At 39.8% G+C, this 14,812-nt stretch overlaps 1 protein-coding gene across 1 annotated transcript in view; it reads right to left on the reverse strand.

Annotated features, from left to right (window-relative positions):
• Positions 1–14,812, reverse strand: part of KNTC1 (kinetochore associated 1) — a 74,987-nt gene that overhangs the window by 27,127 nt on the left and 33,048 nt on the right. The window contains exons 32-43 of the mRNA XM_043557470.1: positions 14,014–14,086; positions 13,228–13,295; positions 9,363–9,643; positions 8,350–8,522; positions 7,810–7,907; positions 6,759–6,897; positions 6,180–6,236; positions 5,521–5,684; positions 4,353–4,457; positions 3,822–3,950; positions 3,085–3,201; positions 1,042–1,151 (exon numbers count right to left, since the gene is read on the reverse strand). Of these exons, the coding sequence (XP_043413405.1) occupies positions 1,042–1,151; positions 3,085–3,201; positions 3,822–3,950; positions 4,353–4,457; positions 5,521–5,684; positions 6,180–6,236; positions 6,759–6,897; positions 7,810–7,907; positions 8,350–8,522; positions 9,363–9,643; positions 13,228–13,295; positions 14,014–14,086 (1,514 nt within the window). The remainder of the gene's footprint in view (positions 1–1,041; positions 1,152–3,084; positions 3,202–3,821; positions 3,951–4,352; positions 4,458–5,520; positions 5,685–6,179; positions 6,237–6,758; positions 6,898–7,809; positions 7,908–8,349; positions 8,523–9,362; positions 9,644–13,227; positions 13,296–14,013; positions 14,087–14,812) is intronic.

Below are 14,812 nucleotides of genomic sequence, written 5' to 3' on the forward strand. Positions count from 1 at the left end.
GCTGTCAGCCAGAGCCCAATGCAGGGCTGAAACCTATGAACCGTTAAATCATGACCTGAGCATAAGTCAGATGCTTAACTGACTGAGCCACCCAGGTGTGCCCCCCACACTTTTCTTTCAATAAGAAACATCATTATCCTTTTTTTTTTTTTTTCTTTTTTAACTTAAGAGTTTATTTATAAGGGCGCCTGGGTGGCTCAGTCGGTTAAGCATCTGACTCTCGATTTCGGCTCAGGTCATGATCTCACGGTTTGTGAGTTCAAGCCCCACATTGGGCTCTGCACTGACAGTGTTAAGCCTGCTTGATTCTCTCTCCTTCTCTCTCTGCCCCCACCTTACTCACTCTCTCTGTCTCAAAATAAATAAACTGTTTTTAAGTTTATTTATTTTCAGAGAGGAAGAGAGAAAAGTGGAGAAGGGGGAGAGAGAGAGAGAGAGAGAGAGAGAGAGAGAGAGAGAATCCCAAGCAGGCTCTGCACCACCAGTGTGAGGCTTGAACTCAAGAATTGCAAGATCATGACCTGAGCTGAACTTGGATGCTTCACTGACTGAGCCACCCAGGTGCCTCTAAATCATACTTTTCATTACATTTTTTTTTTCTCTCCATTATATCTTCATTTAAGATTACTTTGCCCCTATGTTGAGCTGATTTAGAAGTTCAATTGCTCATAACAATACTCCCAAACTTTCCTATCATGGGAATCATCTGGAACTCCTATTACGGATCAGAGTTTGGGGCTTGGCCCAGATCTGCTGAGTCAGCACCACCAGGAAGGGGCCCAAGAATCTTTATTTTTCATCAGGAGCCCCAGGTGATGTTCAACATGAGGCAAGTCTGGGAAACACTTAACCATGAATTTAAAAGGTGATAACCTAAGAGAATGTAATCTGGTTTTGGATTCACTTAGTTTGGAGATTAAAAAAAACATCCACAGTCCATAGACTGCATGGACTAATCATCTTTATTACTGTGTTCTTGCAGTAAGGAGTACCAGTTTGTTAACCTAATAGTAAAAATACCACTAAAGTTTAAAGAGTTACCAGCAGTATTCCAGAATGAGGCTTGTGTCCATATCTATATTCTCCACAAGAGCTTTAATGAGGTCTTTCTTGGTGAGAAAATGTTGCCTGAAAACCGGCTGGAAAGAAATCTAGAAATAAAAAGAGCAAAACAAAAACCCCAATAAAGTGAAAGGTATTAGAATAAGGACACCATGGTGATTTGCCTTTTTACTATCCTTTTTTATAGAGAAACATTTTTCTAGACTCCTCTAACCCTTTTTTATCCCCCTACCCAACTTGACCATCATTCTGAGATTTCAGGTATATTTGGCTATGGGCCCCAAATCTCTTAGTCAGGTTACCCTTTGGTTCTTCATCAATTAGTTGTTAGCAATAACCAGTCCCATTTCTACATTTGAACTAGGCTTCAAAACACATATCCTTTCTGTAGTGATCACATTCCTGATAAGCCTATTTGCGAGTAACATAAAATGTTGTGTTTTTTTTTTAATTTTTATTTATTATTTTTGAGACAGAGAGAGACAGAGCATGAATGGGGGAGGGTCAGAGCGAGGGAGACACAGAATCTGAAATAGGCTCCAGGCTCTGAGCTGTCAGCACAGAGCCCGACGCTGGGCTCGAACTCACGGACCGCGAGATCACGACCTGAGCCGAAGTCGGACGCTTAACCGACTGAGCCACCCAGGCGCTCCAAAATGTTTTAAAGACATAGCGTCAAGAACACAGTTTTGTTTGTATTTACAAAGTGAAAAATGACTTTTCCCTAGGAGTTCATAAACTTCAGTATACCTGTGTACACACTGATGTTATGTTTTTAATTTTTAAATTTAAGTTTACTTATTTTGAGAGAGAGTGAGCGAGAGAGAGAGCACACAAGCAGGGAGGGAGCAGAAAGGGAGGGAGAGAATCTCAAGCATGCTCTGCACTGTCAGTGCAAAGCCTGATGAAGGGCTCGAACTAACAAACCATGAGATCATGACCTGAGTCAAAGTCAGATGCTTAACCGACTGAGCCACCCAGGCACCTTCACGTTGACTTATCTTCCACCAAACAGCAACGAAAAGTATGAGGCTAAAGGCTAGGTCTGAAACAGCTTATATGTTAATCCTAGATATAGTTCTATCAGTGGGAAAGCTAAGTAGAAAAAAATGTCAAGCCTCAGGGGTGCATCTGGGTAGCTCAGTCAGTTAAGTGTCCAACTCTTGATTTCGGCTCCGGTCATGATCTCACGGTTCATGGTTCAAGTCCCACACCTTTCAGTGCAGAACCTGCTTGGCATTCTCTCTCCCTCTCTCTGTTTGGGATTCTCTCTCCTTCTCTCTCTGTCCCTGCTCTGCTCTCTCGTGTGCGTTCTCTCTCAAAAATAAACATTAAAAAAAAGTCAAGGGCACCTGGGTGGCTCAGTCGGTTAAGTGTCCGAGTTTGGCTCAGATCATAATTTCACAGTTCGTGAGTCTGAGCCCTGCATCGGGCTCTGTGCTGACAGCTCAGATCCTGGAGCCTGCTTTGGATTCTGTCTCCCTCTCTCTCATCCCCTCCCCCACTCACATTCTGTCTCTCTCTCTCAAAAATAAACAGACGTTAAAAAAAAGTCAAGCCTCTTCTAAATTTTCTTAAAAATACAGAAAAGAGGGGGCGCCTGGGTGGCGCAGTCGGTTAAGTGTCCGACTTCAGCCAGGTCACGATCTCGCAGTCCGGGAGTTCGAGCCCTGCGTCGGGCTCTGGGCTGATGGTTCAGAGCCTGGAGCCTGTTTCCGATTCTGTGTCTCCCTCTCTCTCTGCCCCTCCCCCGTTCATGCTCTGTCTCTCTCTGTCCCAAAAATAAATAAACGTTGAAAAAACGTTGGAAAAAAAAAAAGTCTCTTAAAAAAAAATACAGAAAAGAGGAAATGAAGCAAATGGTCCTTATTTGTTTGAAAACACTAATGTGTATATTTAATATAACTAAAATTTATGAGTCTACAACATATATCCTCTCCCCAAAGAAGAAGACTTTAAGATTTCCTGGGGAAATCATCAGAATGGATCAAATTTGATGGTACTCACACCAAGAATACTCACACCAAGTTTGCCAAGACGAATACCCCACTGAGCATCAGTACTGAGTTCACGGAACTTAAGCTCTGTTTCTATTTCCTGATAGAGGCTGGCCAGCTGAGAGCCCACCAGAGATATTGCCTAAAAAATTAAAATAGAATTAAAATTCAATCACAATAGAATATGTTCTAACACCTTTTGGATGAAACCCAACAATAAAAATCATAACCTTTCTTTGTGATAACAGTGTGGAATATTACATATTGCTTCATACACACAGTCATTATTGATATAATAGGTCATTCAGCTTTTATTATGATGCCATAAATGTAGTCTGGCTTTCCTTCAAAGAAAAGGCCAAATTTTGGTTATCCTGAAAATAAAATCCCCACAAAAGGCAAATTTTAAAACAAACATCAAAGAGAAATTCTGCATCTGCTAACCTTGTCCAACAAAAAAGACCTGGCTCGTGGGTCTAAGGTTTCAAATACACTTCAGATAGTAAATGTAAGAAGTGAAGGTCTATGTCCACATACAGATTTAAGAAATAAAAAATACCCTAATTCTTTGGGTTGAGCAGTGCTTATGACCCGCATATACATTCACTGGTGTGTCAGTAGTCAAGGAAAAGCTGTTAGAAAACAAGAGAGTTGGCTCCACATTTCTTCTGCTAAATCATTAAGTGGCAAAGCCAACTTCATTTTTTTCCCCTAAATCTCTTCATACTTTAAGAAATGAAGCTGTGCTTGCTCAGGCCATACCAAAATTTTGTCGTAATTCTGCCACGCTTTATCTATGAGCTTCCAGAGATTTTCAAACACTTCTTTTTGGGGTAACAGAGTGCAGTAACCCAATGCCAAGTCAAGATCCACCAGGCGACAATTAAATACCTATTGGAAGAAAGCATCAAGAGAACATTCTTTGCAATCAAAATAGAATTTGGTCTCTGAATGCTTATTTGTTACCAAATTTAATTATAACCCCTAAGAAAGAATAAGTGTTTCGTGAAAAGTGATTTAGAGTAACTTGGTTCCAACTTGTCTGCTTAGTTTTAACATCCTTTATCATTATCATAAACTTAAGGAAACAACTTGGACAGGTTGTATATAGCACAGAACCCTTACCTTCTTCTCCCTGACAATCCCATCACTTCTCTTTAAGCCCCAATATGCCCTCCCCATCCTCATTCTTATCCTGAGATATCAGAAGCAACTAGAAGAGAGAAAAGGGAAAAAAAAAAGAGAGAGAGAGAGAGAGGGAGAGAAAGTAGTTTACCAAGAACGGATACTCACTTTGTGCAACAGTGTTGTAGCATTTCCCCTGATAAATGTAACAGCTTTCTCTTTCAGTTCCATAACAACATGCCTTGATTTAACTAATGTGGCCTCTCCAAACAACTTTTAGAAAAGAACAAAAGAATTGTTAGGTCTACTTCTATCTATGTGTCATTTTGAAAACTCTTCTTAAATATTAAGGAACTTTGAAAATTCATCATTATATGCAAAATGTGCTGGCATTTAACCTATGATGACAGAATGCTGCAGCTAAGGGGGGAACTGACTGGGAAGGCACAAAAAGGAACCTTTTCAAATATTCTATACCTTGATTGTGCTGTTGGTGACATGGTGAATACACTGTTGACAGACTTAAAATGTGCAATTTTGAAAGCAATACTTTACTTAAAGTTAATTTGGGGGCACCTGGGTGGCTTGGTTGGTTAAGCATCTAACTCTTAAATTCGGCTCAGATCAGGGTCATGGGATTGAGCTCCACATCAGGTTCCGTGCTGAATGCGGAGCCTGCTTAAGATTCTTTCTCTCTCCCTCTCTCTGTCCCTCCCTCCACACTTGCACACTCCCTCTCTTTCAAAAAAAAATGTATATATATATATATATATATATATATATATATATATATATATATAAAGATAAAGATAAATTTAATTTTGTGAAAAATTGTTATTTAACAAATATAAACAGAATAGTAGAAGTGATGCAATTCTCTCTGTGATTAGCTTCATATGCAAGTTATCAACAGGTACTTTGTCTTCTAGAATCTTTTCAATGATGCTGTCAGGTAATAATTATAATAATTTAGGCTACAGTAATACAAACAACAGATAGAGTTTTGACCTAATGTGTTCACTGGGTTGGGAGTAAAAAGACATGTCACTGCAACTTAAAACCTCAACTGAATGATTTCGCCTCCCTCAGTCTGCCTCCTCATTTGCAAAATGGAGACTCTCAGGGCTGTTGTCAAGACCGAATATGAAAAGTATGCAAGTACCTTGAACCACACCTGAATCTCAGATGCTCAACACATGTTTCCTAAATCTGACAAATTATCAATTTCCTTGTTCCAGAGCCAAATGAGAAAATGTGGACTCCAAATCCCTTTGTTTGGTGGTGTATTTGTATCTATATTCCTCCAAAGTGAAAGCATTTGTTCTCAGAACTATACCTTTCCACTCAGACTGGCATCCATGAAGCTTGATACAGAGTGCTGAAGACAGGTACCAAATGAACCAATGACAAATCTTAGGGCCAGTTCCCACTGGCTAGATTCTTGCAGGTTCTGGAGCAATGCCGAGATGGAATTTATAATAGGTAAAATGAGGTTGTCTCCTGTGAAATGATAAAAGTACTTCATTTCAGTAAAAGTATTTTAATATTTAGATTTTTCAAAAAAATAAAGATCATAATTATTGAAAAACTGTTTTCAGGGACAGCCAATGTTTTCAATGTAGATAACTATCATAAAATTGGTTCTTAAAGCTAGTAAATGAGAGAATTAACACGGACTTTATTTAAACCAGAAAATAACTAAGTTTGATGATAACTGATCTATTTTGAGATGCTTAAGTCATTAGCTGGAAAAAAAACAAAAAACAAAAAACCACTTCTCCGTGGGGAAAACCAAAATTTATGAACAGATTCATAAGTTAATGTTACAAGCCAATGACAGTCTCTTGACCTTCTGGAAGAGTAACACTGTAATAGTCATAATTAAGTACATCAAGAACATTAAGTCAGACTTATATTCAAGATTTCAAGGAATTTCTGTTTTTCTGTTATTTAAAAAATTGTAATACAATAATATATATTTCTAATGTCAAGTACCTTCACTAATAGAACGGTATGGTAAACTTGTAGAATCCAAGGGATGTCTCTTGCTTTCTACAAAAAAGAGTGAAATATGTTAACAGTAAATAAAACAACTTGCTTGTAGACCACATATTCCAAGAAATATTTAAATATTATGCTATTAACAAATAATGTTCTAAAATAATCTGCTACTTAAAAAAAAAAAAAGAGCACTTAAGTATATACAGAAAAATACATACGTTAAATGTACAACTTGATGAAGTGAATACATTCACATCCCAGAACCCAAACCAAGAAATAGAACCTTACCAGTACCCAAAACTCTCTCTTCCCCCTTTCCAGTCATTATCCACCCTCAGGAGTAACCATTCCCCTGACTTCGGACAGCACGGCTTCTTTATAGCCTGTCCTTGCACTTTACGTGAATGAAATCATATAGTATGACGTGTTCTTTTGTATTTGGCTTCTTTTGGTCAGCATTGTGCCTGCGAGATTCACCATATTCCCATGTGCGGTCCTAGTTCCAAACCTCCACACTTTAAAACTTGCATAAAGCAGAAATACATAGAAAATAACAACACAAGTGACATTTACCAGCCAGAGGCAGAAGTGATGCAATCAATTCATAAATAACAGGCAGCACCATCTGTGACTCCAGAACTATCCCATCTTCACTGAAGAAGTCACTGTAAGACCACTCTTCATATGGATCTTTTTGAGTTCCAAAGGAAGTCTAAATACCAAATCACAGAAAAAACCCAAGTAAATACACTCCAAAACACAAATACCATCTTCACTAAGCAGAACCCAGAATCAGATGTACTAGAGCCAAATGCAGTTTGGATGGTCAAATACAACTGTGTAGTCTGCTTCCTCTGGGTAGTCTGTGGCTTATGATAATGCCATTTTAAATTAAACCGTTACTCTAAGATAAGGACAATGTCCAGAGATGCCTTTTTTGAGGCCCAACATTTCAAAAGATAGGGCAACTTAAAGCCAATAAATGTCACTGAAAAAGAGGTTTCATGCCCTTGAGTTTTCCGGTCTAGAATAAGAAAACACAAGAGGTAGGGGCACCTGGGTGGCTCAGACAGTTAAGTGTCTAACTTCAGCTCAGGTCACGATCTCATGGTCCATGAGTTTGAGCCTTGCGTCTTGCTCTATGCTGACAGCTCAGAGCCTGGAGCCTGCTTCGGATTCTATGTCTTCCCCCTCTCTCTGCCCCTATCCTTTTTTTTTTTTTTTTTTTTTTTTTTTTTTTTTTTTTTATTTTTGGGACAGAGAGAGACAGAGCATGAACGGGGGAGGGGCAGAGAGAGAGGGAGACACAGAATCAGAAACAGGCTCCAGGCTCTGAGCCATCAGCCCAGAGCCTGACGCGGGGCTCGAACTCACAGACCGCGAGATCGTGACCTGGCTGAAGTCGGACGCTTAACCGACTGCGCCACCCAGGCGCCCCACTCTCTGCCCCTATCCTGCTCTCTCTCTCTCAAAAATAAACATTAAAAAAATAAAAAAAATAAATTAAAAAAACCCACAAGAGGTAGATTTGATATTTTTATAAACTATACAAGTGATTTAAAAGTGGTTCATAATGGGCGGGCAGGGATTTGGTTTAAGAAAGAGAAATTTAAAGGCAATTTACTTTCATTAGAATTCCACAGTCATCCATTTGGCACTGTCTGGAAAGCTCTACTGCTGTTAATGTATATTTACATAGTTCTAAAGCATCTAGCAAAAAATCTGAAAGAAAATGGAGAAAAATCATTACACTAATATTCCACGTGTTTGGAATAATGAAAACAATCTTTTAATAATTATCATTCAAATTCTAAAGAAGGCCACAAGATAGAACGGTTTCCACATAGCTTTGACTACCCTAAATAATGCAGTTTAAATTTTTACATAAGCTTGGCTGAGATGTAACCTCGTATGTGGAGAGGCAAGGAACTTCACAATCCCATCAAAGTGATTACTATCAACAGTTGGAAATGACATTGTTAATATCTGTAAATATTTTGAAACAATATTCCCCATGGAGAATCAATTATGACTGGCTCTTTGTAAAATGGAGAGAACGATCTTTTGTCTTTATGGCAATGTCCAATTGTGAAGAGACAGCACACGTGGGAGATCCGTGTGAAATGAGACACAGAACACAAAACTGTATTATACACCCTGTCACCTGGGCTGCAGATGGTGGCAGCTTGGCAAGCTAGAGCGTGTATTTCAGAAGGAAGATTGAGGCCCATGGGTGTTGCCATTGGAATGTCATTAGCCAACATGTGACAAAGCTTCTGACACGTCAAAAACAGCAACTTCCCAGTGTCGGCATTGCGGTGATACTTAAACAAGTCTCTGGAAAAAAGGAAGTGTCAAAAGTGAGAATACTCGGAGCAAAAGCAAATGCATTTGCCTTTCTTGGATTAATATATGAACACTACCTCTTTAAAAAGGGGCGCCTAGCTGGCTCAGTTACATGTCTGACTGTGGCTCAAGTCATGGTCTTGTGGCTCATGAGTTTGAGCCCCGCATTGGGCTGTGTGATAACAGCTCAGAGCCTTGAGCCTGCTTCAGATTGTGTGTGTCTCTCTCTCTGCCCCCGACTCACTCTCTGTCTCTCTTTATCAAAAATAAACATACATTGGGGTGGCTGGATGGCTCAGTCGGTTAAGGGTCTGACTCTTGGTTTCAGCTTAGGTCATGATCTCACGGTTGGTGGGTTCAAGCCCTGCATCGGACTCTGTGTTGACAGTGTGGAGCCTGCTTAGGATTCTCTCTTTCCCTCTCTTTCTCTGCCCCTCCGCTGTTAGTGCTCTCTCTTGCTCTCAAAGTAAATAAATAAACTTAAAAAAGAATGAAAATAAACACTAAAATTTAAATAAAAAATAAAATCTCTTTAAAAATGTTTTTATGCCATCTAATGTGCTTTGTCTTTTAACTTATTTGGGATATTATTAACTGTCAGAGGGCAAGGCAACCTAAATTCCATGGTTAGGTTACCTAACGACTCACATCATGTGAGTTACCTGCCTGCTATGCTACCATTTTGTGACCTAAACTAGGCTCTGAGGGCGAGAAACCAAGAATGATATCCATGCAAATGAAAAGGTCACTGGCCTAACCCTATTACCAAAGAAGTCAAGGAAGCATGTGTTCCTTTCAGACAAGCTACGTGTGCACGGGGCCGGGGCTCACCTGCATCTTCTCAGCGCTGCTTCCAGGTTCCCATGGTTTAAGGCTCTCAAGGTCAGCTCGGCCTCCCGCTCTTGTGTGGACACGTGCAGGGCCAGCGCCTGTCTGTGCAGCTTGGACGTGGTGCTCGGGCTCTTGTCCTCAGCAGCTGGAGGCTCTGCAGAGCTCTGGGATTTGTGTTTGGTCTGTGTGACTTCGTGAGCTCTGATGTACTGTTCACGGAGCTCTGAGACCAGGGCGCTGTTGCTGTAATCTCCAAAGGACAGGAAGACCTCGAAGTTCTCCTAGGAAGGCAAACAGGACAGCGTGCCACATCTGCTCACTTCATCTGTTGTTAAAAACCACTGGCGAGTCTCAAATCTCTCCTTGTTCTCCCTCAAAGACAACTCCCGTGTTAATTAAGAATTTAAGACTTTATATTTCAAGTTATGAAAAAATACTATAATAAGTTTGAAAAATAGGAAAAAACATTTTAACCCAAGGATTTTTTCTTTTCCTTTTTTTTTCAATGTTTATTTTTAAGAGAGAGAGAGAGAGAGCGAGAGAGAGTGAGCAAGAGCAAGGGAGGGGCAGAGAGGGAGACAGATAATCCAAAGCGGGCTGCACGTTGACAGCCGACAGCCTGATGCGGGGCTTGAACTCATAAACCGCGAGATCACGACCTGAGCCGAAGTCAGACGCTTTAGCCAACTGAGTCACCAAGACGCCCCTTAACCCAGGATTTTCTAAATGTCAGCACTATTGACACCATTTCTTGGTGTCAGATCATTCTTTATTGTGGGGGAATCCTTGAATAGCAAAAGTGACAGAATTAAGTATTAGGTTTGGGTGACTGAAGAAACCAGCTTTGCTCTTTTTTGTAATAATTCCTTTTGGCTGCTAACTCCAGACTTAGAATTTATTTTTCTTACCCGATTAAAAAAAATCCCACTGAGGCCCAGGGAAGGATACCAAGAGGCAGTGAGATCACCTTCTTCTCCCCCTCTTCTTCTGGCTCTCCTCCCTCCCCTCCTCCTCTTCTCCTTTTCTTTCCCCTTCTTCTATTTTTTTTTTAAGTAATCTCTACACTTAACATAGGGCTCAAACTCACGATCCCAAGATCAAGTCACGTGCTCTTCTAACTGAACCAGTCAGGTGCCCCCTAGACCTTCTGTTTTGATGCAGTGCTCTACAGCAAGGCTTCTCAATCTTGCCAGACCCTTTGTTGTGAGGGCTGTCCTGTGCACTGTAGCAGCATCCCTGGCCTCTACCTGCTAGATGCCACTAGCACCCTCCTTCTACCACTTGTGACAATCAAAAACTATCAAAACTCCCTTCACAGTGCCAAGTACTCCCTGGGAGCAAACACACGTGAGCTGAGAACTGGTTATCCTAATAAGCAGTGACCATTTCCTTGGTATTTCTTTTCAGTTTTCTTCACCAGCATTTTGTGGCTACATGGGTAATTTCACATGTTACCTTCTCCAGTTAACACTATGGCATTTCTCCTTTCTCCTGTCATTACAGACTTCACAAATATTATTTTGGATGCCTGCATAACTTAATCTATGGTGCAGTTATTTATAAAATGTAAAATTTTGAAACTGAGGCTTTTCCCCAAAAAATATTAGTTATCTTTCCCAAAGGCGGTGCATCATGTAGAAATACTTATTTGTAAAAATAAGTAGAGGGGCGCCTGGGTGGCGCAGTCAGTTAAGCGTCCGACTTCAGCCAGGTCATGATCTCGCGGTCCGTGAGTTCGAGCCCCGTGTCAGGCTCTGGGCTGATGGCTCGGAGCCTGGAGCCTGTTTCCGATTCTGTGTCTCCCTCTCTCTCTGCCCCTCCCCCGTTCCTGCTCTGTCTCTCTCTGTCCCAAAAATAAATAAAAACGTTAAAAAAAAAATAAATAAATAGAATGTTTACTACAGATGAGTTGTGGAAGACTTTATTCATTATATGTCACAATTCCCTCTTTATTAGGAACCACAGAAATGTTTATGCTTATATAACCACAGACTATCTCTAGAAAAATACGCAAGAAACTGGCAACAGCAGTTGCATCTAATGTGGGAAACTGGATAGCTGGAATATCAGGATAGGAGGAAGACTTGTTTTTCACTATATATTCTTTCAAACTTTTTTTTTTTTTGTCAAAGAGTTAATTCCTTATTGTTTACAACATGCAGTACAGAATTTTAGTAAGTTTTTTATTGTGGTAAAATATACATAAAATTCACCATTTTAACCATTTTTAAAGCCTTTTGAATTATGTAGCATCCATGTATAATCTAGTCAAAGATAAATATACAAGTGATTAAACCAAGAAGTTTCTCTTTTTAATGTGCATCTTTTTCCCAAGGAATGTAGCTTCTGTGTGTAGTCAATATAGCTCATGATTTTTCAAGAAGATATATATATGTTTTTAACGTTTTATTTTTGAAAAAACACAAGCTGGGGAGGGGCAGAGAACCCAAGGTGGGGCTTGAACTCACAAACTGTGACATCATGACCTGAGCCAAAATCGAACATTTAATCAACTGAGTCACCCAGGTGCCCCCAAGGATATATATTTTTTATTTTCAGTAATCTTATTTTAACTATTTATTGCTGCTGAGGCAGTGCTAAGTAGAATAAGCAAGGGTACTGAGGTCAGACAGATAGGGTCCGAGTAGTGGGTTCAGGTGATGAGCTCACCATGTTCACTGCAGCATTACTCACAATAGCCAAAAAGAAAAAACAACTTAAGTGTCTATCAACAGAGGAATAAACAAAATGTGGTCCACTCCTACAATGGAACTTGAGTCAGGTGTTAAAGGAATGAAGCACTGACACCTGATACATGGAGGAACTTTGAAAACATGCTGACTGAGAGAAGCCAGACACAATGAGATAAATATTGTAGGATTCCACTTATAAGAAATCTATAGAAAGGCAAATTCAGAGAAAGTAGATCAAAGGTTTCCAGGGGTTGGAGGGAGAGGGGAACGGGGGGTTACTGCTTAATGGGTAAAAATGGGTAAAATGGATAAAAAGTTTCTGCTTGAGGTGACGAAAAGTAGATGGTGGTGAAGGTCACAACGTTGTAAGTGTAATTAATGCCATTGAACTATATATTGAAAAATGGGTAAAATGGCAAATTTTACATTGTTACCACAATTATGAAAAATTATTAATATACCAAAAGCACTGAATTATACACTTTAAATAGATGAACAGTATGGTATGTGAATTACATCTCCATAAAATTGTTTTTTCCTTTTATTTTTAAATTTTTATTTATTTATTTTTGACAGAGAAAACGCATATGTTTGTAAGGGTAGAGTAGAGAGGGAGGGAGAGAGTCCTAAGCAGGCTCCCTGCTGTCAGTGAAGAGCCTGGGGCTCAATCTCACGAGATCTCAAACTGTGTGACCAATGTCACAAGCTGTGACGGTGAGACCATGACCTGAGCCAAAATCAAGAGTCCGATGCTTAACCGACTGAGCCACCCAGGCACCCCAGGTTGTTTCACAAATGAGAGAAAAAAAGGAAAACCAGTACGCTGTAATTAAAATTCCCGAAGGCTTGGGGCACCTGGGTGGCTCAGTTGGTTGAGCATCCAACTTGGGATCAGGTCATAATCTCATGGTTTGTGGGTTTGAGCCCCACATCGGGCTCCCTGCTATCAGTGCAGAGCCAGCTTCAGATCCCCGTCCCCTTCTCTTTCTGCCTCTCCCTCACTTGCACTTTCTCTCTCAAAAATAAATGAACATTAAAAAAAAATAACAAAATAAAATTATTGAAGACCAGTACAGAAAGTTTGAAGGATGGACTGATCATCCATGTCAAATGCAGTGATAAGTAACATAATCAGTAAAGTAATAATGTTCAACATAACTTAACATCTTTACCTGTAAGCTAGCAACAGCTTTAAATAGTTTCAGGATTTCTTCACATTCATCCTTCTTCTGCAGATTGTCTGTAATTAAATTTTTTTAAGTTATAGTAGACATCCAAATTCCCCTATTAGATTTTTTTTTTTTTTAAGTAGGCTCCATGCCCAATGTGGGGCTTGAACTCAAGACCCTGAGATCAAAAGTCACATGCTCCACCAACTGAGATAGCCAGGTGCCCCTTATCAGGGTTTTTTTAAAGCTAATGTTTTAATTGGCTATGGGTCTTTTATCTCAAGTCTTCAGTAGTTCTTTTCAGAAGCTGAGGTAAGAAAATCTAAGTACAAAAAATCTATTCTTTCTGAAGATAGAAAAGAGAAGCTTATGGGTTACAAGAGAAATGGCAGTTATTCCGAAATAAATTTTAGCTTTTTCCCCCCAAGAGTTACTTTGTTAATGTTTTACTTAAGTTCAAGTTTAAACAGGTTTTTGCCTGACCATGACCAAACGATAAGTGAGAAATCTGAGCAGTAAGTGCAAGGCACCAAAGAAATCCAATCTAGCCTCAAAGAGCTTACTGAAGCATATAAACAAATGGTCGGGTGATTTTAGAGGTTTCTGTTTTTACACTACTAATCAAAAGAATAAAGGAAGGAAGACTTTTCATGAGGAAAAATGGGTGGGGTCTATGAAGACAAAGCAAGAAAAAACAAGGATAAGGACGGGGGCTGTCACTGATGCTCCTTTCTGGAAAGGGCAAGCTTAGGCACAAAACAAAGATGAAGGCACAAACGTAGAATGTACCTTTCTGGATGTCACATAGTATTTTAAGAATGTCTACGGATGTCTTCGCTACAGACATTCTCCAGGCCTTGTCCTTAAAAGGAAAATAGAAAACAAAACATATTTCTTTTATTCGTACTTTTTATTCACTTTTATTCACTACTAGTGAAGTACACATACAAACAAATACACAAAAGCCATGAAATCAGGAAAAAAAAAACAGTAAAATGGCTGAAAAAAAATGAGAAGTCAGTCATCACAGGGAGTCAAGCCGCTGAGAAATGGATAATTGAATCGCATAGAATGTAAACATGAAAAACACCGGTATGAACACTTGGATATATGATTTAGAAATACCATAGAGCAGGCAAATCCCCAAATCACACCTTTCAGCTACACTATTTTTTTTTACATATGTAATGTGTTTTTTTTATTTTTGAGAGAGAGAGAGAGAGACAGCCACTCAGGCACCCCTCAGCTACACTGTAATTAATCGTCACTTGGGTTTTGTTTTTTAAATAGTTTTTATTTGACAAAACATTTGGAAAAGCTCTCTGGAAAAGTTAAAAAGAAATGAACTTGTTTAAGCCCAGAGAATGGAAGTCTAAGAAATAATCATTATCTTCAAGACTGAAAAAGATTTGAGGCACCTGGGTGGCTCAGTTGGTTGAACATCTGACTTCGGCTCAGGCTATGATCTCACAGTTCGTGAGTTCGAGCCCCGCATTGGTCGGGTTCTGTGCTGACAGCCCGGAGCCTGGAGCCAGCTTCAGATTCTGTGTCTCCCTCTCTCTCTGCCCCTCCCCAACTAGCACTCTCT

Source organism: Prionailurus bengalensis, chromosome D3 (genome assembly GCF_016509475.1).
Source record: "Prionailurus bengalensis isolate Pbe53 chromosome D3, Fcat_Pben_1.1_paternal_pri, whole genome shotgun sequence".
NCBI lineage: Eukaryota > Metazoa > Chordata > Mammalia > Carnivora > Felidae > Prionailurus > Prionailurus bengalensis.